Raw genomic sequence first — 24,507 nt, 5'->3', positions numbered from 1 at the left:
TGTAGTCAATGCAATACCTATAACAACACTCACAGGTTTTATTGTAGGACTTGACAAGGTGATTCTAAAATTCGTATGAAAATTAAAGGGACCTAGAACAGCCAAAATCATTTTTAAAAAGAACAGATAGAGGCCTTATATTACCTAATTTCAAGACTTAAATGGAACAGAACAGAGAGTGCAGAAATTCAATAGGGAAGGAGTAATCTTTTTAACACATGGTGCTAGAAAAAGTAAACAGCTGTATACCAGTAAATAAATGAACAGAACCTCTACCATTATATCTCATACCATATATAAAATTTAACCCATACCTAACTATAAAAATTTAAATTATAAAACTTCTAGAAGAAAACACAGAAAATAACCTAGTGTTCTTAAATTTTATAACAACTTAAACAGGTCACAAAAAAATATGACTAGGGACGCCTGGGTGGCTCGGTCAGTTAAGTGTCTGCCTTTGGCTCAGGTCATGATCCCAGAGTCCTGGGACTGAGTCCCTCATCTGCCTCCTTGCTCAGTGGAGAGCCTACTTCTCCCTCTGCCTGCCCCTCCCCCTGCTTGTACTCTCTCTCTGACAAATAAATAAAATCTTTAAAAAATATATGACTATAAAAGAAAAATTCAATCAAATAGAATTCATCTAGGTGCCTGGCTGGCTCAGTCAGTAGAACATGTGACTTTTGATCTCAGGGTTGTGTTTCAGCCCCACATTCAGAGTAGAGTTTACATACATATATACAGACGTGCATAAATTGGAATTCACTGAAATTATAAAATGATACTCATCAAAAAACACTGTAACAAAAGTTAAAAGGCAAGCCACAAGACTGGGAGAGAGTATTTGCAAAACATTTGTCCAACAAAGGCTTGTATTTGGAATACATATAGAACTCTTAAAATTCAGTAAGAAGATAAACAAACCCCCCAGACAAAAGGCAAAGGTCTGATAATTCACCAAGGAAGATAGAAGGATGGTAAATAAGGGCATGAAAAGATGTTTGACATCATTAGTTATTAGGGAAATGTAAATTAAAACCATAAGAAGATACCACTACATAATCACTTAAATAGTTAAAATTAAAAAGTGTTAGCACTTAAAAATAACAAGAATATGAAGCACCTGGAACTCTCATACATAGTTAAGGAGAATATAAAATGGTACAACCACTTTGGAAAACTGGCAGTTTCTTTAAAAATTCTCCATTTACCATATGATGCAGCCACTGTATTCTCAGGAATCTACCCAAAGAAATGAAAGCATATGCCCACAAAAAGGCACAGATTGCTTGTATATTTTTAAAACACAACCTTTTATACTGGAAATAAAAAGAAAATCACCAGGAGAATTTCTGGTCTTGCATATTATAAGCTCAGAAGCTGCCACTCCATCCTAACAACAAGTAAAAAGCTAAACAAACTGAAAAATCAACAGAGATGAGGTCACGGGATAAACCACTGCCAAAAGGATTGGTGACTGGCAGATACAAAGAATCACAACTTACTTAAGCAAAATCCCACAAGCAGAAACCACCTCTAGCAACCAGTGCTGGGGTAGGAAGACCTGTGCTGTAACTGGTGAAGTACAGGAGGCTCAGTGTGGACAAGTCTGAGAGTTAAAAATTCCAGGAGTTGGGGCACCTGAATGGCTCAGTCAGTTAAGCGTCTGCCTTCGGCTCAGGTCATGATCTCAGGGTCCTGGGATCGAATCCCCACATCGGGCTCCCTGCTCAGCGGCGAGCCTGCTTCTCTTTCTCCCTCTGTCTTCCTCCTTCTCCCTCTGCCTGCCTTTCGCCCTGCTTGTGCGTGTGCACATGTGCTCTCTGTCAAATAAATAAAATCTTTGACAAAAATAAATAAAAAATAAAAATTCCAGGAGAACCTGGTCACGGGGGAACCCCCCCAAGTGCCACACACACACACACACACACACACACACACTCTCTTGTGAATTTTACCTCTGAGAGTTACCAGGTCCTAACAGTGAGTACCAGAGAAAAATCCCCTCATGCTTCTGGCAGGAGGAGAGGAAAAGGAGCTATTTTGAAATATGTTAGGGCATTCTGTTCTTAACAAAACCTGCCTTCAAGAGAAACTATTTTACCAGAGCTTAACCTGCTGGGTTTTATCAGAGCCTAACCTACTTGGGGTATAAGGGAAAGAACAAACTCTAGCTCCACCAGCCATCCTGTCCCACCAGTCGGGGAGAAAACCTGAAAGTGCTGGTGAAGTTCACAGACCAGAGACACTGAAAGATTGAGACTTCGTCAGAGAATTATACATACTTTCCCTACCCCTTCACCCTACCATAGCATTATTAAAGGCCTATTTTATTATAGTTCCTTTTACCCAGTACATCATGTCTGCCTCTCAAAAGAATACTGGAAAGCATACTAAAAGGCAGAAAATGCAATCTGAAGACACTAAACAAGCATCAAAACCAGAGTCAGTTAACGGGAGTAATGTTGGAATTCTCAGACTAGGTGTTTTTTTAAACTATGATTAATATGCTAAGAGCTTTTATTTATTTTTGTCGAAGAGTTTAAATGAAAAAAGTAGACACATCAAGAATGAATTGATAATGTAAGCAGAATGAGAGAGATTCTAAAAAAAAATTTTTTAAATGGTAGAAATTAAAAGCATAATAACAGAAATGAAGAATGCCTTTCATGGGCTGATAGACTGCTCAAGGCTGAGGAAACAATCTCTGAGCTTGCAGACATGACAAAAGAAATCTCCAAAACTGGAAAAAAAAAAAAAACCCACAACAAAATATCCAAGAACTGTGGGAAAACTACAAAAAGTGTAACATATACATAATGGGAATATCAGAAGGACAAGAAAAAGAATGGAACAGAAGCAATATTTGGAGCAATGATGGCTGAGAATTTCCCCAAATTAATGTCAGAGACCAAACCACAGATCCAGGAAGCTCTGAGAAGACCAAGCAGGATAAATGCCAAAACCCCCTAAACCTAGACATATCATATTCAAACTTTAGAAATCAAACATAAAGAAAAAAGTCCTGAAAGAAGCCAGAGGGAAAAAACACCTTATCTATCGAAGAGCAAGATAAGGACTACATTCAACTTCTCAGAAACCATGCTAGCAAGAAGACAATGGAATGAAATATTTAAAGGGCTGAGAAAGAAAAACTAACTAGAATTCTGTATCCTTCAAAATGATCCTTCAAAAGTGAAAGATATGCACAAACAATGAATCATGGAACACTACATCTAAAACTAATGATATAATGTATGGGGATTAACATAACAATAAAAAAATTTAAAAAAAAGCGAAAGAGAATGTTCCTCTCAATCTTGCTGTGAACCTAAACTGCTCTGAAAAAAATTAAGTCTTTAAAAAAATGTGGGGAGAGGGGCGTGTGGGTGGCTCAGCTGTTAAGTGTCCAACTCTTCAGTTTCGGCTCAGGTCATGATCTCAGGTAAGATGGAGCCCAGCATGGGGCTCCGTGCTCAACTTGGAATCTGTTTAAGATTCTTTCCCCTCCCTCCCCCTCTGCTCCTCCCCCTGCTCAGGTTCTCTCTCTCTCTCTCTCTCTCAAATAAATAAATAAATAAATAAAATCTTTTAAAAAAGGGGGGGAGAAATAGACTTTTGTCAGACAAACATAAATTGAAGGAATTTGTTGCAAGTAGATATGCTTTGCAAGATATGTTAAAAGAAGTTCTTTAGAGAAAAGGAAAATGATACAGGTCAGAAACTCAGATCTACATAAAGAAAGAGCATCTGAGAATGAATAAATGTAAGTAAAATTAAAAAAATGTTTTGTTATTTTTAATTGATCTAAAAGATAACTGTTCAAAATATTAATAGTAACAATGTATTTTAATTATGTTGGCTTCTGTGTATGTGTGGGTATGCTTATGCATAAGTGAAATGAATGACAGCAATGAAACAAGGGATGGCAGGAAGGAACTGGGAATATTTTGTTATTATAAGGTACTTGCACTACTTGTGAAGCACTACGGCATTATCTGAAAGTGACTGGATTAATTATAAATATATATTGCAAACTCTAGGGCAACCACTAAAAAACGTTACAGATTAAAAGTAAAGGGATAGAAAAAGATATACTAAAACTAATCAAAAGAAAGTGGGAGGGGCGCCTGGGTGGCTCAGTCGTTGAGCGTCTGCCTTCGGCTCAGGTCATGATCCCAGAGTTCTGGGATCAAGCCTCATATCAGGCTCCCTGCTCCGTGGGAAGCCTGCTTCTCCCTCTCCCACTCCCCCTGCTTGTGTTCCCTCTCTCGCTGTGTCTCTGTCAAATAAATAAAAAATCTTAAAAAAAAAAAAAAAAGTGGGAGTAGCTGTATTAATTTCAGATAGAGCAGACTTCAAAAGCAAGAAAAGTTAAAAGGGACATTACATAATGAGAAGGGGGGCAATACTCCAGCAAGACATAACAATCCCCTCATGCTTCTGGCAGGAGGAGGGGAAAAGGAGCTATTTTGAAATATGTTAGGGCATTCTGTTCTTAATAATTGAAAGAGAGAACATGACTACAGACCCCACAGACATTAAAAAAATTATACATGAGGGGCTCCTGGGTGGCTCAGTCAGTTAAGTGACCGATTCTTTTTTTTTTTTTTAAGATTTTATTTATTTGACAGAGACACAGCGAGAGAGGGAACACAAGCAGAGGGAGTGGGAGAGGGAGAAGTAGGCCTCCTGCAGAGCAGGGAGCCCGATGAGGGGCTCGATCCCAGGACCCTGGGATCATGACCTGAGCCGAAGGCAGATGCTTAACGACTGAGCCACCCAGGCGCCCCACGACCGATTCTTGATTTTGGCTCAGGTCATGATCTCAGGGTCATGATATGAGCCTTGCATTGGGCTCTGCACTGGGCATGGAGCCTGCTTAAGATTCTCTCTCTCCCTCTCCCTCTGCCCCTCCCCCCCAATGAATAAATTAAATTTTAAAATAATACAGGACTATTACAAACAAATCTCTGCCCACAAATTTAAAAACCTCAATGAAATGGACCAATTCCTTGAAACACATAATCTACTAAAACGCACACAAGAAGAAACAGATAATCTGAATAGCTATATATCTATTAAAGAAATTGAATCAGGGGCACCTGGGTGCCTCAGTTGGTTGAGTGTCCAACTTCTGGTTTTAGCTCAGGTCATGATTTCAGAGTCATGAGATCAAGCTCTGTGTTGGGCTCCACGCTCAGTACAGAGTCTGCTTTAGATTCTCTCTCTGCCCTTCCCCCACCGACTCACAAGCACTCTCTCTAAAATAAATAAATGAATCTTTAAAAATAATGAAAAAAAAAAGGGGTGCCTCAGTGGCTCAGTCATTGGGCGTCTGCCTTTGGCTCAGGTGATGATCCCAGGGTCCTGGGATTGAGTCCCACGCTGGGCTCCCTGCTCAGCGGGAAGCCTGCTTCTCCCTCTCCCACTCCCCCTGCTTGTGTTCCCCTCTCGCTATGTATCTCTGTCAAATAAACAAAATCTTTAAAAATAAATAAATAAATAGAAATAATAATCTTCCAAAACAGAAAGCACAGGCTCAGAGAGGTTCACTTGTGAATTCTACCAAACATTTAAGAAATGATATGCATTCTCTAAAATCTGTTCCAGAGCATAGAAGCAGAAAAAACACTTCCTAACTCATTTTATGAAGCCTGCATTACCCTAATATCGAAAGACATATAAAAAACTATAGACCAATATCTCTTATGAACATAAATGCAAAAATCCTCAACAATATTAGCAAATCGAATCCAACAATATATAAAAAGAATTATATGCCATGACGAAGTGGGATTTATCCTAGTATGCAAGGTAGTTTCAACATACAACAAAAATCAATGTACTCCATCACATCAACAGTCTAAAAAAGAAATATCACACAGTCATCAGAAGATGCAGAAAAAGCATTTGACAAAATCCAATACCATTCATGATAAAATCTCTCAGCAAAGTAGGAATAAAGATGAATTTCTTCAACTTGATATAGAACATCTACAAAAACCCTACAGCTAACATCATACTTAATGGTGAGAAATTCCAAGCTTTCCAGCTAAGATGAGGACAAAGCAAAGATATCTCACCACTGCTTTTCAACATTGTACTGAAAAGTCCTACCTAATGCAGTAAGACAAGAAAATGAAATACATATTGGGATGGTAGAAATAAAACTGTCCTTGTTCATGGATGACGTGCTCATGTAGAAAATTCAAAAGAATCAGCAAAAAACTCCTGGAACTAATAAGCAAGTATAGTAAGGTTGCAGGATACGAGATTAATATATATTAAGTCAATCACTTTTCTATATATCAGCAATGAATAAGTGGTATTTGAAATTAAAAATACGGGGTGCCTGGGTGGCTCAGTCATTAAGCATCTGCCTTCAGCTCAGGTCATGATCCCAGGGTCCTGGGATCAAACCCCACATCAGGTTCCCTGCTCAGTGGGAGACCTGCTTCTCCCTCTCCCTCTCCCCCTGCTTGTGTTCCCTCTCTCGCTGTCTCTGTCAAAAAATAAATAAAATCTTAAAAAAAGAAAAATTAAAAACACTTCATCATTTACATTATCATATCCAAAAATGAAATACTTAGGTATAAAAAAAACAAAATCTTGTATATACAAGATCCATATGAGAAAAACTACAAAACTCTCATAATAGATATTAAAGAACTAAGTAAATGGAGAGATAGTCCATGTTCATGGGTCAGACTCCATATTGTCAAGATGTCAGTTCCTCCCAACTTGATCTATAGATTCAATCCCAATCCCAATAAAAATCCCAGAAGGTGGGCGCCTGGGTGGCTCAGATGGTTAAGCGTCTGCCTTCGGCTCAGGTCATGATCCCAGGGTCCTGGGATCGAGTCCCGCATCGGGCTCTCTGCTCCTTGGGAGCCTGCTTCTCCCTCTGCCTCTCTCTCTCTCTGTCTCTCATGAATAAATAAATAAAATCTTTAAAAAAAAAAAAAAAAATCCCAGAAGGTTATTTTGTGGATACTGAAAAACTGATTCTAAAGTTTATATGCAGGGGCGCCTGGGTGGCTCAGTCGGTTAAGTGGCTACCTTTGGCTCAGGTCATGATCGGTCCTGAGATTGAGTTCCGCATCGGGCTCCCTACTCAGCGGGGAGTCTGCTTCTCCCTCTCCCTCTGCCTGCTGCTCTGCCTACTTGTGCTATCTGTCAAATAAATAAATAAAATCTTTAAAAAAATAAAGTTTATATGCAGAGGCAAACAACCCAGAATAGCCAACACAATAATGAAGAACAAAGTCAGAGGACTGACACTACCCAACTTCAAAACTTACCATAAAGTCTACAGTAATCAAGATAGTATGAAGGGGCACCTGGGTGGCTTAGTCGTTAAGCATCTGCCTTCGGCTCAGGTCCTGATTCCAGGGTCCTGGGATCGAGCCCCGCATCGGGCTCCCTGCTCCGCAGGAAGCCTGCTTTTCCCTCTCCCACTCCCCCTGCTTGTGTTCCCTCTCTCACTGTGTCTCTCTCTGTCAAATAAATAAATAAATAAATAAATAAATAATAAATAAAATCTTAAAAAAAAAAGATAGTGTGGTATTGGAGAAACAAGAGACAAGATGATCAATGGAACAGAATACAGAAAACAGAAATAGAAATAGACCCACATAAATATAGTCAACTGATTTTTGACATAGGAGAAAAAGCAATACAATGGAGCTATCTTTTCAACATAAGCTGGAAAAACTGGACATCCATATGCAAAAACAACTAATGCAGACATAGACCTTACATCTTTTACAAAAATTAACTCAAAATGGATTATAGACCTAAATGTAAAATGAAACTCCTGGAAGATAACACAGGAGAAAATCTAGTTGACCTTGAGTATGGGTGATGACTTTTCAGATAAAACACTAAAGGTATAATCCAGGAAAGAAAGAAATGATAACCTGGACTTAATTAAAATTTAAAAATTCTGCTCTGAGACAGACAATGTCAAGAGGATGAGAAGACAAGTCACAGACTGGGAGAAAATATCTGCAAAAGACACATCTGGGGGTGCCTGGGTGGCTCAGTAGATTAAGCGTCTGACTCTTGGTTTCAGCTCAGGTCACGATCTCATGGGTGGTGAGACTGAGCCCATGTCAGGCTCTGCGCTCAGCAGGGAGTCTCCCTGAAGATTCCCTCTGCCTCTCCCCCTGCTTGTGCTCAAATAAGTAAGTCTTTTAAAAAAAGACACATCTGATTGATAAAGGACTGTTATCCAAAACATACAAAGAATTCTTAAAACTCAACAATAAGAAAAAGAACAATTAACATTGTGTCAAAGACCTGAACAGACATCTCACTGAAGATGATATGCAGATGACAAGAAAGCATATGAAAGGGTTTCAACATCATGTCATTAGAGACTTGCAAATTAAAACAATGACATACCCCTAGACACCTATTAAAATGGCCAAAATCCGAAACACTAGCAAATGCTTAGGAGCATACAAAGCAACAAGAACCTCATTCATTGCTGGTGGGAATGCAAAATGATAGTTATTTTGGAAGACAACTTGGCAGTTTCTTACAAAACAAAACTTTTTTTTTTTTTTTTTAAGTAATCTCTATACCCAACGTGGGGCTTGAACTCATGACCCCAAGATCAAGAGCTGGATGCTCTACTGACTGAGCCAGCCAGGCACCCTTAAACACACTCTTACCATAGCATCCAGCAACCATGCTCCTTGGTATGTACCAAAAGGAGCTGAAAACATGTCCTCACGAAAACCTGCACATGGATATTTACAGCACCTTTACTCATAACTGCCAAAACCTGGAAGTAACCAAGGAGTCCTTCAGTGGGTAAATGGATAAACTAGTATATACGGACAATGGAATATTATTCAGAGCTAAAAAGAAATGAGCTCTCAAGCAATGATGAAAAGACATGGAAGAAACTTAAATGCATTACTGCTAAGTGAAAGAAGCCAACCTGAAAAGGCAGCATACTGCAGTCTGACTCCAACTATAGGACATTCCAGAAAAGGCAACACTATGGAGACAGGAAAAAGATTAGTCGTTGCCAGGGGTTAGGAACGAGGATTGGATAAACACAGGATTTTTTTTTTTAAAGACTTTATTTATTTATTTGACAGAGAGAGTGAGAGAGCACAAGCAGAGGGAACAGTAGAGGGAGAGGGAGAAGCAGGCTCCCCGCTGAGCAGGGAGTCCGATGTGGGGCTTGATCCCAGGACCCTGGGATCATGACCTGAGCCGAAGGCAGACACTTAACCATCTGAGCCACCCAGGTGCTCCTAAACACAGGATTTTTAGAGCAGTGAAACAATTGTGTGTGATACTGTAATGGTGAATACATGTCGTTTTACATTTGTTAAAACTCACAGAATGTATAACACCAAGAATGAACCCTAATGTAAACTATGGACTTTGAGTGTTAATGAGGTGCTGAGGTAGGTTCATTGACTGTAACAAATGTACCACTCTGGTTCAGGATGTTGATAATGAGGGAAGAGGAGGGTGGGTGGGACAAGGAATACATGGGAAATCTTTGTACTTTTTACTCCAAACTGCTCTGAAAAATAAAGTTTATTAGTATGAAAAATAGAATCACCATTTTTTAAAAAGATTTTTACTTATTTGACAGAGAGAGAGTGTGTGCAAATAAGCAGGGGGTGCAGGCAGAGGGAGAAGCAGGCTCCCCACTGAGCAAGCAGCCTGACGTGGGGCGCGATCCCAAGACCCTGGGATCATAACCTAAGCCGAAGGCAGACACTTAACTGACTGAGCCACCCTGGTGCCCCTAAAATCACCATTTAATTCAGAAAACAGGATGCCCTGAAAGTTACCAAACACCTGGGAAAATATTTGGTTCCTCAATATAGCCTGGAATAGTGGTTAGCTTATGCATTAATATGAAGAATAACAGCACATAATAGACTTTATGTTCAAAATCCCCAAAACTCAATATACTCAGGACTCATAAATAGAGACAACATAAAAACAAGAACTCAGAAATAAGGCCATGTAGTGCTCAAAAAATTCTAAAAACTACCTAAAGAGAGGTATTCTGAATCTTTAAAAAGGATGTAACACTGGAACATGTACGGCAAGCTAAAACAATTTGCTAAATATATTTAATAGTAATATGGCATATTATACATCAGTTTCAATTAAGAATCTGGAAGAATCTCATGAGGGTTTTTGCTCTTTTTAATGAGACAGCTATACTCAAGTCTTATCTTCATGTCCAAGTGATAAAGAATATGCAAAACACACAGTTCCCTGGGAGGTTGCAAATTCAACAGAAGTCAATATAGCTCAAAAAAATGTTCTGTTGGCCAGAAAAGTTGTTTAAAATTTGAATACATTTATGTGAGACATACATTCTTTGGCTTCTGCCCCAACATTTTTGTTTTCCTACATCCAGTCCAATTCACTCATGTTTGTTATTTGCTTAATCCCAAAAGTAACTGGATCTGAAGCTATGTATCAGAACATACCTGACAGAGTATACTAAGGGAAAAGTTGGTACAAAACTGTCAAGTGATCATTCTCCATGTGGTTATGCCCAAGCCATCTCTTAATGATAAATTAAAAGTCTCTTTACCTGTCATGACCTGAGTTCAGGCACTCTTGCGGAAGCTGGAGACAATACTAACCCCTGCACTGTGTAGGGAGGTGCACTCCTTGCATTGGGGCTTAAATGTTAGTGATTTCACCAACCCTTGAAGTGCAGAACAGTAAAAAAACAGTTTTCAGCCGTTTTTCTTACTGAGTTCTCATTTTTTAAATATTACAAAGATCTCAATTAGGTTTTAAAGTAAGTTATTTCTGTTGAAAAGGCAGGGCCTGAGTTTAAAGAGACACATGCCAATAGGTCTTTCTGGGTCACTGCACAAACCACAAGATGGCTTTTTTTTTTTCTATTAATTAAAAACTTACACAAAGATGCAAGAATTTCGTGCCTTCGAATGATTTTCTGATTTTACCTTAAAGTACCAAGATTTAGTGGCTACACATACGTAACTCGGTCTTGCAGAAGACAATCTTAAGTATTAATAGGTACTGTACTAGATGAGATTAGCTGAGTTAAAAATGGTACCTTTCCTATTAACTCAATTATTCCCCTGCCAAACCATACCGCCCTGGAAATTTCTAAAGAAACAACATGTTGTACTCTTCCATAAGGTAAAAATCAAGAAATGCTACTATGCTCAAGGATAGAATTACACTGTGTATGTGTCAGGAAGGCCAAATCTGTTTCTGACTGAAACCTTAAAATTCCAATTAATACAATTTCCCATTCTCCTATACTCTAAAATTAGATGAGCTTACATATGACTCTAGGTTTTTCCCATTGCTGCAGGAGAAATGAGTTGAAAAATATCCCTTAGCTAGTTTTGAAGAAAATATTTTATGTACCTAAAAAAGAGTAATGTTTTATCTGAATCTCTCTCCAAATCCCCTTCACTTCTTTAAGCTTTCATTTCTCTTCTGATCCTCTTAATCAGAACACAAACAATGCTATTCTGACTATTATGAGCTTGGCACCATTCAGTTATGCATACTCAAAGCATTTGAGTTCTCTGAATTCTTTCCTGCCATTTTAGTAGAAGATAAGAACAAACCTGAGCTGAAACCGTGCCACCTGGAGGATGCACATGTATTTTACTATCTCTTCCTATCTATACTCTGCCCCATTTTAAAACTCTGTATCAAATTTAAATGTTTTCTGCCTACAACAAAGCAAGCTTGTCTTGATATGCTTGGCGAAGGTGCTTATATTTTTCTTCACAGGTAAAGAAATTAAATAATCCCTCTTTCATTTACCAAACAATTTTTTTTAATGTTGGCACTCACTCAAAGTCCATTTGAAGGATCTATTCCTCTAACTTAAAATCACAGCAATTTGATCTCATTTATAAACAATCGAACAAAAGTACTTCTTGGCAATAATCTGCTCAACTGCTACCTTTTTTTTTTGTCTTTCTATGGACAAGATAATATAAGAAAAATTCATGAAATAAAATAAATATTGTCTGGCCTTAAAATGCTACTTTATGCTTCTTTCCAGTGTAAAGGAGAGGGGAAAGAGCAATACAAAATGTAAACTAAAAGGTCAAATTTCTAACTTATTTGATATCAAATGAAAAAATTTTCTTTTCTTTCCTTTTTTTTTAAGTAAGCCCTACACACAATGTGGGGCTTGAACTCACGACCCTGACATCAAGAGTTGCATGCTTTACTAAGCCAGCCAGGTGCCCTGATATCAAATGAAAAAATTTTCTAGGAGGAAGTCTCAGAGTAGTGGAGACTAATCAAAAAATCATTTTGTCAAAAGTAAAAAGCACCTCAGTTCCAATATTAATACATTTGTGAGTTCATGCCAAACATGACAACTTTTTAAAATGTAACTTACGTGGGAATAAGATTTCAGGTCAAAACTGACTACTCAATTTAATCCCTGTTGTAATTACAAGGTCTAAAACAGTTCCCATTTTAAAGATGCTAACTGAGTTCCCACACATTCTTTTTTTTTTTTTTTTTAAGATTTTATTTATTTATTTGACAGAGAGAGACACAGGGAGAGAGGGAACACAAGCAGGGGGAGTGAGAGAGGGAGAAGCAGGCTTCCCGTGGAGCAGGGAGCCCGATGCGGGCCTTGATCCCAGGACCCTGGGATTATGACCTGAGCTGAAGGCAGACACTTAATGACTGAGTCACCCAGGCGCCCTGAGTTCCCACACATTCTATATAATGTTTCTTTTTAACATATTCTTACTCTGTAACTAACTTGGTCATCTAGATTCTAACCTCCACATTCCATCTCATAAGGCAAATATTTTTCTCTCAATGACAAGTAAGATTCATTATCCCAATTTTAATTTATTGTCCAAAAGGGAAAAAAAAAAACTTTTAAGGAAACCACATATTAAGTAAGCCACCTTGATGAACCAATCTTTCGTGTTCAAAGCACTTATTTTAAAAATAACTCTTCAGCTTGGAGTGCCTGGGTGGCGCAGTCGATTGGGCGACTGGCTTTTGATTTCAGCTCGGGTTGTGATTTTGGGGTGGTGGGATCAAGCCCTACATCAGGCTCTGCGGTCAGCACAGAGTCTACTTGGGATTCTCTCTGCCCCTCCCACTCACGCTCTCTCTCTCTCAAATAAATCAATCAATCTTAAAAAAAAAAACCTCTTCAGTTTTATATGCATGGTATTATATTCATTTTATATTTATGAAAATATAATCTGCCTAAGGTTACAAAATATGTTAATGTTTGAAGTAGAATTAGAATGTGGCATTTCCTTTATCTCATAGTACAGATTATTAAAATATTTCCCATGAAGGGCGCCTGGGTGGCTCAGTCATTAAGCATCTGCCTTCGGCTCAGGTCATGATCCCAGAGTCCTGAGATCGAGCCCTACATTGGGCTCTCTGCTCCGCAGGAAGCCTGCTTCTCCCTCCCCCACTCCCCCTGCTTGTGTTTCCTCTCTCGCTGTGTCTCTCTCTGTCAAATAAATAAATAAAATCTTAAAAAAATTAAAATATTTTCCATGAACATCTAAAAATGTTTCCTATTTCTAAAGTAACAAACACTGATATCTTAATCTGAAAATGTATATATCACCACACACACATCATACACACAGGGAGACAGCAAAATCAGCTCTTACCTTCATCTCCCTCTGGTGCATATGAAGCTGTAATAATGTCAATATCAGCACAATTCATCACAATCTGATTGGTTGCCTGCCTCACCTAGGGGGAAAAGAAAAACCAGCAGTGTCAGAAATAGCCAAGATTAATAACATGTACATCTTCATCTTGGCCTAATGTGTGTCACCAGGAATTTTTTTAAACCCAGACATCACTAAAACCTAGACTGAGTATTTATACATCAGTGGTAAAAATAAATTAGTTTTAAGTAGTCTAAGGCAATTCACATTTTTCAAATTATGTTAAGAGCAACAATAAACACTTAAGTATTTTACAGAATTTAAATATCTGACCAATAAGCTAAATAAAAGCATTTTTTCCCACTTAAACTTTTATTTAAAACAATTAAAACTTTTCAAATTAAAAATTAATTAGGAGACACTTCTCGTATGTTACAATTAATTACGTATTTCAGCCCCATCATAAGATATGCTTTATCATCAAACCTATCATAAGACCTTCTTTAAGGATAGAGGAAGGAAAGTGATATCATAAACCATGTCAAAACTTCGTAAGACACTCTTTAAATTTTTTCTCTTACCAAAGTAACGTTTTGGATATAAAAGACACTAATGACTCACCACCAAGATTAAATAAACTTTTTAAGATTTTGTCTTACTTGCTCAGATCCCCCCAAAATAAAATACAGATATAATGAAAGAAAGCCCATCCTCTCTTTCTCATTACATGGGGATAACCACTCTCCTAAGGCTAATGCAGCTCTTTCTCACATATGTATAGTTCTGGTACCTACATAAAGATCAGCAAACAATGTTTTTAATTTTATACAAATAGTATCAAAGTGTATATAACCTTTGCATCTGCTTTTTTCATTTAACATTGTTTCTGAGATGGGTAAATGCAGACAGATGTAGATCTAACTCATTAATTTTAACTCCTACAGAATAGTATTCCATTCTATAAATAAACTAGTTATTTATCCATTTCCTTTCTAAAGGAAGTTAGATTATTTCCACTATTTTGTTATTTAAAATAGTACTATAATAAATATCTTGGTCCATGTCTTCCTATGCACATTTTTCTTTACCAAGAATGTCCCAATTATGCTCTAGAGTAGTTTCAATTAACACTCCCATGAGCAAAGAATAAAGAAATCCCATATTCATCATCCTCCAAAAAACTTAAAATTTTTTGACCATCTTATGGGTATTAAATGGTATTCTACCATTGCTTTAAATAGAATTTTCCTGATTACTAGTAACACTGATTAAGCATCTTCTCTTTTTACCTTCTTTTTTTTTGCCATTGCTTTTTCTTTGTAAATTGTTCATTCATAACCCCTGCCCACTTTTCAATTTGGTTGTAGACTTGGTTTTATATACTTGTTGCATTTAAACAGAACCTCAAATTCATTTTCAGACCATTCATTTGAATGGTCTAAATTTAAAATAACAAAAATACTAGGGCTCCTGGGTGGCTCAGTCAGTTAGTGGTTTCAGCTCAGGTCATGATCTTATGGTTGTGAAATGGAGCCCTGCTCCCTGCTCAAGGTGGAATGGGCTTCAGATATTTCTCTCTCTCCCTCCACTCTCCCTCCCTCTCGGCCCCTCCCTGTTGACACGCAAGAGCTCTCTCTTTCCCTCTCTCTCTCTCAAATAAATAAATAAATAAAATCTAAAAATGAAATAAAGTTATTTTAAAAACTTTAAATAAAATAACAAAAGTTAGGGGCGCCTGGGTGGCTCAGTTGGTTGAGCGACTGCCTTCGGCTCAGGTCATGATCCTGGAGTCCCGGGATCGGGTCCCGCATCGGGCTCCCCGCTTGGCGGGGAGTCTGCTTCTCCCTCTCCCACTCCCCGTTTGTGTTCCCTCTCTCGCTGTGTCTTTCTCTGTCAAATAAATAAATAAAAAATCTTTAAAAAAAAAAAAATAACAAAAGTTATTTTATTTTATTTAGATGCCCTAAATCACAAATGTCTACAGAGGCCAGCCAAGCAGGTGAGTAGAGTAGGCCAGGTGAAGGCTATGCATAAAGGAAGGGGGAGGTAGTCATTTCTTGGAGCCAACCAATTATTGCTATACTGAAAAGCAGACTTAGTATTAACAGATCTTCCAATTACCAAAAAAAAAAAAAAAAAAAAAAGCCACAGGGCTCCTGGCTGGCTCAGTTGGTAGTGCATGCAATTCTTGATCTCTGGGTCTGAGTTCGAGCCCCACATTGGACAGAGAGATTACTTAAAAAAAAAAAAAAGCCACACATTTCAGATTTCATGTGTAATCTCCCAAATTGTAACTGATGGCAACTAATACAAAATCTGCAAAAACACTGTGCAGTCCAAACAAAACCCACACGTGGGTCAATAGGGCCTCAAGATCACTAACAGACCTCAGAACTAGGTAAGGACACAGGAGTAATATAATATCTGTATGAATAAGCTATACCAAAGAGTAATCATTTCATTAATAACCAATAAATAAACATGATTAATCTCAAACTAAAATTACCTGACCTAAATTACAGATAGTATGTTAGTAAGCCTGTAACAGACTGTCAAAATCACTAACACATGACATCAAACTATTTTGGCTCATTAAAAAAAAAAAATCTTTTTCAGGGACTTGGCTAGGTCAGTTGGTAGAATGTGAGATTCTTGATCTTGGGGACATGAGTTCAAGCCCCACACTGGCTCAGTCAGTACAGCATGCAACTCTTGATCTTGGGATTGTGAGTTCCAGCCCCATGTTGGGTAAGAGATTACTTAAAAATAAAATCTTTAAATAAATAAATAAATAATTTTGTGAGTGGTAATATTCCTTCACACTGTTTATTTCATCAGGAACATTCCTAAGCAGCACTAAAACTTTTCTGTCCCAACTGGCCGTTTATAGCACTACATTTGAACGAACAAACAAACAAAAAATTTCCTTTGCCTATTTATAAATTCACTTAAAAAAAATTCAGCAACACAGAGAAATGAAGCACTTAATGAGGCGGGGGTGGACTGCAGGGAGGTGTTTCCAAAAAGTAAAATGAATAAAAACCTTCCAGAGTCTGAAGTTTGTGTCAACAGGATAGTAACAGTAGTTTAGTTACACATCTTCATCTTTAGCTAGGCAACCATATTTTCATCCATCAACATCTACAGTGAATTTAATGGTAGCCAAGCAGTTAATCTGCCAATGTCAAGATACCTGTACAACGCTACATATGCCAAATGACATTCACCTCACCACTATTGTAACATTCTGAGTGAAAGTGTTTGCATACTCTGGAAAGGCACAGTCTACAACATCCATTTACAAGTATATTCTAGCCTCCTGTGTTTAGGGAAAACCCACCTGTTTATACTACTGAATTAAGCTGCTTGTTGAATAGCTACTAATCTTTTTTTTTTTTTCCCTCCAAGATGCTGCCATTTCTGGAAGGGTTCGAGGGAGGAACCAAAGGAAGAAAAATACTTATCTCAGTAATAGAATGCTACTCAAATTTTAAAAATCTGACACTATACTCTGCCTCATATTAGACATGCATTTTAAACAGGATATAAAGTGCTTGTTTTAGTCCTTAGTGCGTGATTCATTGTAATCAGTTAATAGATTTTGTTATTAAGACACACAGAGGGGCATGTGGCTGCCTCAGCAACTCTTAGATTTCAGGGCTGTGAGTTGGCATAGAGTTTACTTAAAAAAAAAAAAAAAAAAAGACATACACAGAGACCAAGATTAAATGAGCTGTAATCATAAAGATGTTCCTCTGAATATCATCTAACAGCATTCGCCTAACAGTTTATAAAGTGTCTATCAGAATGATAGAAAATGTAAAAACTATGTGCTATATTATTAGTACTCTGGATATCAGCATACATGTACAGATTTAAAATATCTACATGGATTTAAGTGCTTCACTACCACACGGTAACATTGCTCTTTTTGATGTTTTTCCCACAATAGCACTGACCTGATGATTCAGTACACGATTTCTCACATATTAACATCATCATGTTAGTGATATGTTCCACCACCAAAAATACAGGTAATAATTCAAAGAAATTTCAGCATTAAGATCTTCACAGTATGCAAGCTTAAAATAGAAGCAAAATGTTAAAGTTGGCATAGATATTGTGTGGATAACAAGCTAATTTTCAACTTCTCCTTTTGATGCTATTAAAGAATGGAACAACAGTGTTTCCTTCCCTTGTTTCAAACCCAGGGTTAAGTCTTCTTGGAGCCCCATACAAACTGTACTTCAACTGAACCAAACACTAAGTAATGGCTCCGCTGAAGAGGCAGCTTGACCACTTGTAACAATTTTACAATGGAAGTTTCCTATGAGTTAGGAAGGCAGCAATATGAGATTTTTTTTTTTCCTGAATGAGTCTTTATTATGATCACTCAGGAATACATCTTACAGGTACTGTAAGACCCAAGAGGCTTTTCTCTGATTGCCAAAGCCCTCAGATTTTAGTAAAAGGAAATCTCCAGTGTGACAACTCCAAATATCAGTCAATCTGAACCTGAGTCATTTTGCCTTACAAGCAATTTCATCGTTAAAATTTTGTAATAATCATTGCCTTTGTGGAATAGGGCTGTAATTTCTAGAGACAGTAAGGAGCAAATAATTAGTAAACACAAACTGAGCCAAGTTTTCTAACAAAAGAGACATTGAAAAGAGCAAGTTGCAGAAAGTCAAACGTAGTACCACTAATGTAAAAATTTTAAACATACAGAACATTGTTTGTGGCTACTTACATACGCAATAAAACTTTAAAACTATATATAGGAATAATACTCACCTACCTAGAGAGAAGTTACCTCTGGGAGTGGGGGGTGGAAAGAGATGGAAATGGACTTTAGTGGTATCTGTGACATTTTATTTCCCAAAAAACATCAGGCACAGTCTGAAGCAAATGGGGGAAAACGTTAATATCCGCTAAATCTGTGTGGTGGGTTACTTGTCTGTATTTCTAAAATATTTCCTAATTTAAAGTAAAATTTTAGGGGCGCCTGGGTGGCTCAGTTGGTTAAGCGACTGCCTTCGGCTCAGGTCATGATCCTGGAGTCCCGGGATCGAATCCCGCATCGGGCTCCCTGCTCGGCAGGGAGTCTGCTTCTCCGTCTGACCCTCCCCTGTCTCATGCTCTCTCTCTCTAGCTCATTCTCTCTCTCAAATAAATAAATAAAATAAAATAAAATAAAAATAAAGTAAAATTTTAAAGTGATTACAAGTGGCCAAACAAACTAAGAGCTACATACTTAAATGATGTTCAAAATTGAATCTCCAAGATCTGGAGAACTAATCTCAGTTAACAACAAAAGAGCTATCAGAAGACTCAGTCCTTTCCCACTGACCCACATACAGATTAGAATAAGATCTACCTTACAATAAGAACAGGCTCGTTTATGTAGCAAAGTTCAGAGAAGTTTCATAGATAATTTACTATTCAAGATCACATCTGTCCAGGTTGTATTGGACAATATCAATTATCCAGAACCAGGAAGTAAAAAAAAAAGAGCCTGTACAAAAGCCAGAATAGATGATACAAAGTCCATACAATAAAGCTCATTCCCTTCACTCAGAAGAGTCCATCAAGCCCTCACTTAGAAACTTCTTTTTAAGGTCACACAAGCTTTTTTCTGGTACTCAGACTTCTACAGATCAAGTTCAATAAGATAGAAGACGGGATAAATTGCACAATAGACAGCAACAAGGCACAGTAAGCAGCAAGAAGTAATAACCTAACGGTAAGAAAACAAACATAAAACTTTAAAGAACAGATATGAAACTAATAAATTATAGTGCATAGTTTTGGGTAATCTGTGGTTATAAGTATCAACGACAGATGTCCAAACTGATGTCCAGTATTTTTAAAAAGAAGAAAAGAAACAAGCCTAGATTATAAGGAACTAGAATTTAAAAAAATAAATACATTTTTGGAATATTTCCATCCAAATCAGTAAATATTTTTTGAAGTCTAAGTGCCTCAAAGGGTAAGCTTCATTTATCTGGAAATTTCACTGCAAAATTCATTGCCAGATGACAGCAGATAAAGCTTAACATATGAAAGTTTCTCATATTGAGGTGTTTCTTCATACATACATTTCAAGAAACAATAGAAGATCTGAACAAGTTCAATTTCTTATCACCAATCTCTCAAATTTAATTTCTTAAGACCATTTAGTGATCTAGTACAATACTGCACAAATTATTAATTTTATCACTTCTTTAAGTAATAAAAAACCAACCAAAATGACTGCATAGAAAACATGAAAGGGGCACCTGGGTGGCTCATTCAGTTAAGCACCAACTCTTGCTTTTGGCTCAGGTTGTGATCTTGGGGTCATGGGATTGACCCCATGTGGGGCTACATGCTCAGTGTAGATGATCTGCTCAAGTTTCTCTCTCCCTCTCCCTCTAACCCTCCCCCCTGCACACTTACACTCCCCCCCTCCAATAAACAAAGAAATCTTTAAAAAAAAAAAAAAAAAAAAGAAGAAAATATGCAAACTTTGGGCAGAAAATACCGTAACACAGGGTTGACAATAACATCCATTTAGGTGCCAAGTTTTAGCCTGCCAAACTACTATATCTGTAACTCTCCTCTAAGTGCCAATTTAGTCATCACCAACATGAATATTTTGCTGGCAAAGGCCAGGGATTGTCTACTATATCCTGACTTCTGGCCTTGAAGGATGAAGTTAATTTCTTTGGCACAGGTTAAATATTTCCATAAGAGAAAGCCCGATTACTGTATAAACCACAATACCTTCATAACAAGGAACTGTAGCCACTCATAAAAACATCTTACCTAACTTTTAATTAATTATCCACAAAGCAAGAGAGTCAGAATTCAAAACAGCTACAAAATCCACTGCTCTCAAATATCCTGATGTAAAGGGGGTATAGGGGAGGGATGACAATGTCTTATTTCTCTAGGCCCATGGTAACACTTTTGCAAAACCTGCTGACCCAGACCACACACTTATGTAAAAGACAACTACTTATAAAGTGCACACTGACTAATTTCTTCACCTTCCCCAGGAGTCCACACCCCAGACCAGGTTAAAAATCCACTAAGTTTCTAATATGTAACCTGTACAAATACTCTGGGCTTATCATAAAATTTTGCAACTAAAGCAACCAAGCAACTTGTATACTTTGTGTAATATGATTCCAACTCTCAGGAAACGGACCAATACCAGTTATAAATCTAGATTTCTAGAGATACAATCCTGTCCACATTTTTAGATTTCCACAATAAGATACCAACTGATGCCACAATTTAGACTTACTGCTCCAATCCATGGATCTCAAAAACACGAATATATGCTTTTTACTATTAATGTTAACTTTTCACCCAACATGAACTCCTTTACTCTTCCAAAGATGGCAATGGGTACAATTAAAAAGTCCAATCATTCTTTAATAAAACCTGTTAGAGGGGCGCCTGGGTGGCTCAGTCGGTTAAGCGTCTGCCTTCGGCTCAGGTCATGATCCCAGGGTGCTGGGATCGAGCCCTGCATCAGGCTCCCTGCTCGGCGGGAAGCCTGCTTCTCCCTCTCCCACTCCCCCTGCTTGTGCTCCCTCTCTAGCTGTGTCTCTCTCTGTCCAATAAATAAATAAAATCTTTAAATAAATAAATAAATAAAACCTGTTAGAATTTACTATCCTACCATCTTTCATTTGTGTTGCCACCTAGCCTAAAGAGAATTTCTGAAAAGAACTGCTTTGAAAAGTTCCTGTTACTAAAAAAGATTTCCTTATATCAAATTAACAATTCCTTGTTAATATCTAGTACGTTACCATGTGCTCCCTCAATGGCCCAAAGTAGCCTTCCACATATTTCTCATCACTTTGGAAAAACAAGGAGAAAAGGGGTAAGGAGAAGCATGTCACTGCATCTTGTTCTGTCCTAACACTTAAATAAAATCATCACTTCCTAATAATCACTTAAAAATCTTTGACAATTTTTTTTTTCTGAAAATTTTCCCTAAATAGATCTCTCTCAAAATTATGAACTGGTGACACCAACTAATGAGGTAAAGAAATAAATGATTTTTTTACATCTTAGTCTTTTCACTTAATGCGAACTCATTCATCATAGGTCCTTCTTCCCGAACGTTTGCCAAGTCACAAGACACACTACTGTTTACAGTCCCTCCCATCTGCCCTCTGCCAATATATATCAAACACTCTAGTCACTTGGCTTAAACAAACAGTCTCCCAAATAACCCTCTCAAATCCTAATTTAGATCGAAGATACACTCATTCTGATTCATATTCTTAATGGAAATTTTTTAAATCACTTGACTTTCCAAGGGGTAAATTTTGCCTTTTGATGCAGCCAGACCCTAGGGCCCTCCTGTTTTCACACAAGCACTCCATATATGACAGTATACTTTTTAATTCTACACTTTCAGACATATTTTCAATCTGAGTACTCAGTTTTCAAAGACAACTTCAAACTTTCAACTCATTCCAACACTATACATTTCTTTCATTTCACTGCTATATACACCCTGTTCTTTAAGGTTGAGGCCTACTGGTTTTTCCTGACTGCAGCAGAAAAAGAAATGAAACAATATATTTGCCATCATTCTCTTTAAAAATAACTACTAAATAGTTCCCATTTTTCATCACAGACTCCACATAATACATCATATACATGGTATGACACAAATGTCTATTGTTCGGGACCTTTGTAGGGCATCAGTACTATTACTCTCCAAAATCAAACAATACTTCAGATAATGTTGGTGGGGGGGGAGCATGATTCACCAAAAACTGCAATGAAGACTAATGGAATATTTTCAACAGTGGTATGCTAAAACTAGCAGCTTCTGGAGAGTACTGCTAAGTAACCATTGTTACTGCTAAGTAACAATAAATCCACCTGCCTCACAGGCTGCAAACCTAGGAAGATGGGAGGAAAAGCGGAGATGGGGTCCTCCTTCAGCTTCTCTAGACTAGGTTAGGAGAGAACAAAGTCACTGCTGCACTGTCACTTGAGGGGAAGGGGAAGGGGGAGGGGGCGGATCATCTTGGAAACCCAGCCCCTGGGCCGGAGCAGGCGGGGAGAACTCAGCAAGGCTGCCTGGGATTAGCATTCTCCTTCTCACTCTCTCCCCCCTTCTAGAATCTCCCCTCCTCGCTAACGCGCGGCGGCCGGAGTCCCAGATGACCGCCCCCTTCCAATGTGTCCTCCGTGGGGGCGTAGGGAGAACCAGAGAAAAGAACTGAGTCAGGAGGCTGAGACAGAGTGTGGACTCCGATGACCCCTCTGGCCTCCCCCAACAGCCTCCAGCCTCGCCCAGATCACTACCAAGCCCGGAAGGGCCGGAGGTCGGGGGGGGGGGGGAAGCCCCGCACAGGTGTGCTCGCCCGGGCTGGGGGGGGTGGGGGGGCGCTCGGGCAGGGCCCACCAGCACCCTCGGCTTTCCCCGCAGCGCGGCCCGGGGCCCCAGCCCAGCAGGGCAGAGCACATCGGCCCGGGCGCCCCGCGGCCGCCCCAGAGGGGCGCGCCGGTCCCCGAGCCGGCCTCGCCAACCCCAGGCCCGCAGCGCCCAGGCCCGCCGGCCCGCCCGTCCTCCCGGCCGGGCCCCCAGCCCAGCCCGCGGCCTAACTGCTAGCCCCGCAGCTCGCCCCCGGCGCCCGAGGGTCGCCGTACCTGGGCGGCGGCCTCCAGCTTGCCCTCGAAGGTGAAGTCCAGCAAGTCGGGCTTGAGGCAAAGGCTGTAGTTGATGGGGGAGACATCGGCAGGCAGCCGCTCGAAGGGCCTCTTCTCCGGCATCGCGGCGAGGCCCAAGCTGTGGAGGCGGCGGCGGCGGCGAGAGGAGCGGCTGAGGAGGCGAAGGAGGAGGGGAGGAGGCGGAGGGCCGAGGAAGAGCAGGCGGCGAGCGAGGGAGGGGGCGGCGGCTGCCAGCCACATCCACCGAGCGCGGGCGACCGCCTGAGGAGAACGACCGGGGAGCCTTGGGGGGGGCGGGGGTGGGGGAGAGACCCAGCCGGAGCGCTCGGGGTCGGGAGGGAGGCGGTGCGGGCGGGCGGGAGGGCGGGCTGGCTGCCTACGGGGAAGGGGGCGGAGGGGAGGGCAGGAGAGGAGGGCCTGCGGGGAGGGAAGGAGGCGGTGGCGGCGGCAGCTGCGTGCGCGGCCCCGCCGGCCGTGCGCGCCCCCGCCGGTGCGCGCCCGCGCGCGCCGGGGCAGGGGGCGGAGCGGCGAGGGCGCGGCCGTCCGGCCGAAAGGGTGCGGGGTCGCGGGCGCGTGCTGGGGGTGGGAGGCGGCTCCCTGCGCTGCACCTGTCGGCGCCACTGGGGAGAGCCGACTCCTGGAGAGCCGGAAGGAGCCCAGAAGGGTTTGAGAAGCGGAGGGAAGGCGTGTGAGGAACCCCTCCCACCCCCGGCTGTATTTGGAAGTTGAAGCCTGTGCAATTGGCCGGTACAAGTCAGGGTAAAATGTTAAAACATCAATTCAGAGCAAAATCCCAAACTGGATTTTTAGCTCCAGGTCAGCCGAGAGCCCTAACTGGAGGCTCTTTGGCAGTAATTATTCCTATTTTAAGTAGCAACTTCGAGAGATGGTTATGACAAAATTTGTCAGAAAACCTTTAATAATCCAGGTTCCTTAAACCAATGCGATCTGGACTTTTGAGAGAGTGATTTCAGAAGTTAGGAAGATTTTTTCCATAATGCTTAAAATAAGGTATGTTTCACCTTTTCCCCGTTTCCTCTTTATTTCTGCTTTTTTTAAACTAAAAGACCCTTTACCAATTATGGCCTCTTTAAACTAGCTATGGTTCCGTCAGTTCGGCAGATATGTCACAAGTTGGGGTTATATATATTTTAACATA

The 24,507-nt window shown here is 39.8% G+C and overlaps 1 protein-coding gene across 1 annotated transcript in view; it reads right to left on the bottom strand.

Moving 5' to 3' along the window:
• Positions 1 to 23,653, bottom strand: part of NPEPPS (aminopeptidase puromycin sensitive) — a 91,203-nt gene extending 67,550 nt beyond the window's left edge. Inside the window, exons 1-2 of the mRNA XM_081805107.1 lie at positions 23,328 to 23,653; positions 13,659 to 13,743 (exon numbers count right to left, since the gene is read on the bottom strand). Coding sequence (XP_081661233.1) covers positions 13,659 to 13,743; positions 23,328 to 23,588 — 346 coding nt within the window. The 5' untranslated portion in view covers positions 23,589 to 23,653. The remainder of the gene's footprint in view (positions 1 to 13,658; positions 13,744 to 23,327) is intronic.
• Between the last annotated feature and the right edge of the window lie 854 nt (positions 23,654 to 24,507).

This window comes from Leptonychotes weddellii, chromosome 15 (genome assembly GCF_054177405.1).
Source record: "Leptonychotes weddellii isolate Sample4059 chromosome 15, ASM5417740v2, whole genome shotgun sequence".
Taxonomy (NCBI): domain Eukaryota; kingdom Metazoa; phylum Chordata; class Mammalia; order Carnivora; family Phocidae; genus Leptonychotes; species Leptonychotes weddellii.
This window is presented reverse-complemented; position numbering and strand designations above follow the sequence as displayed.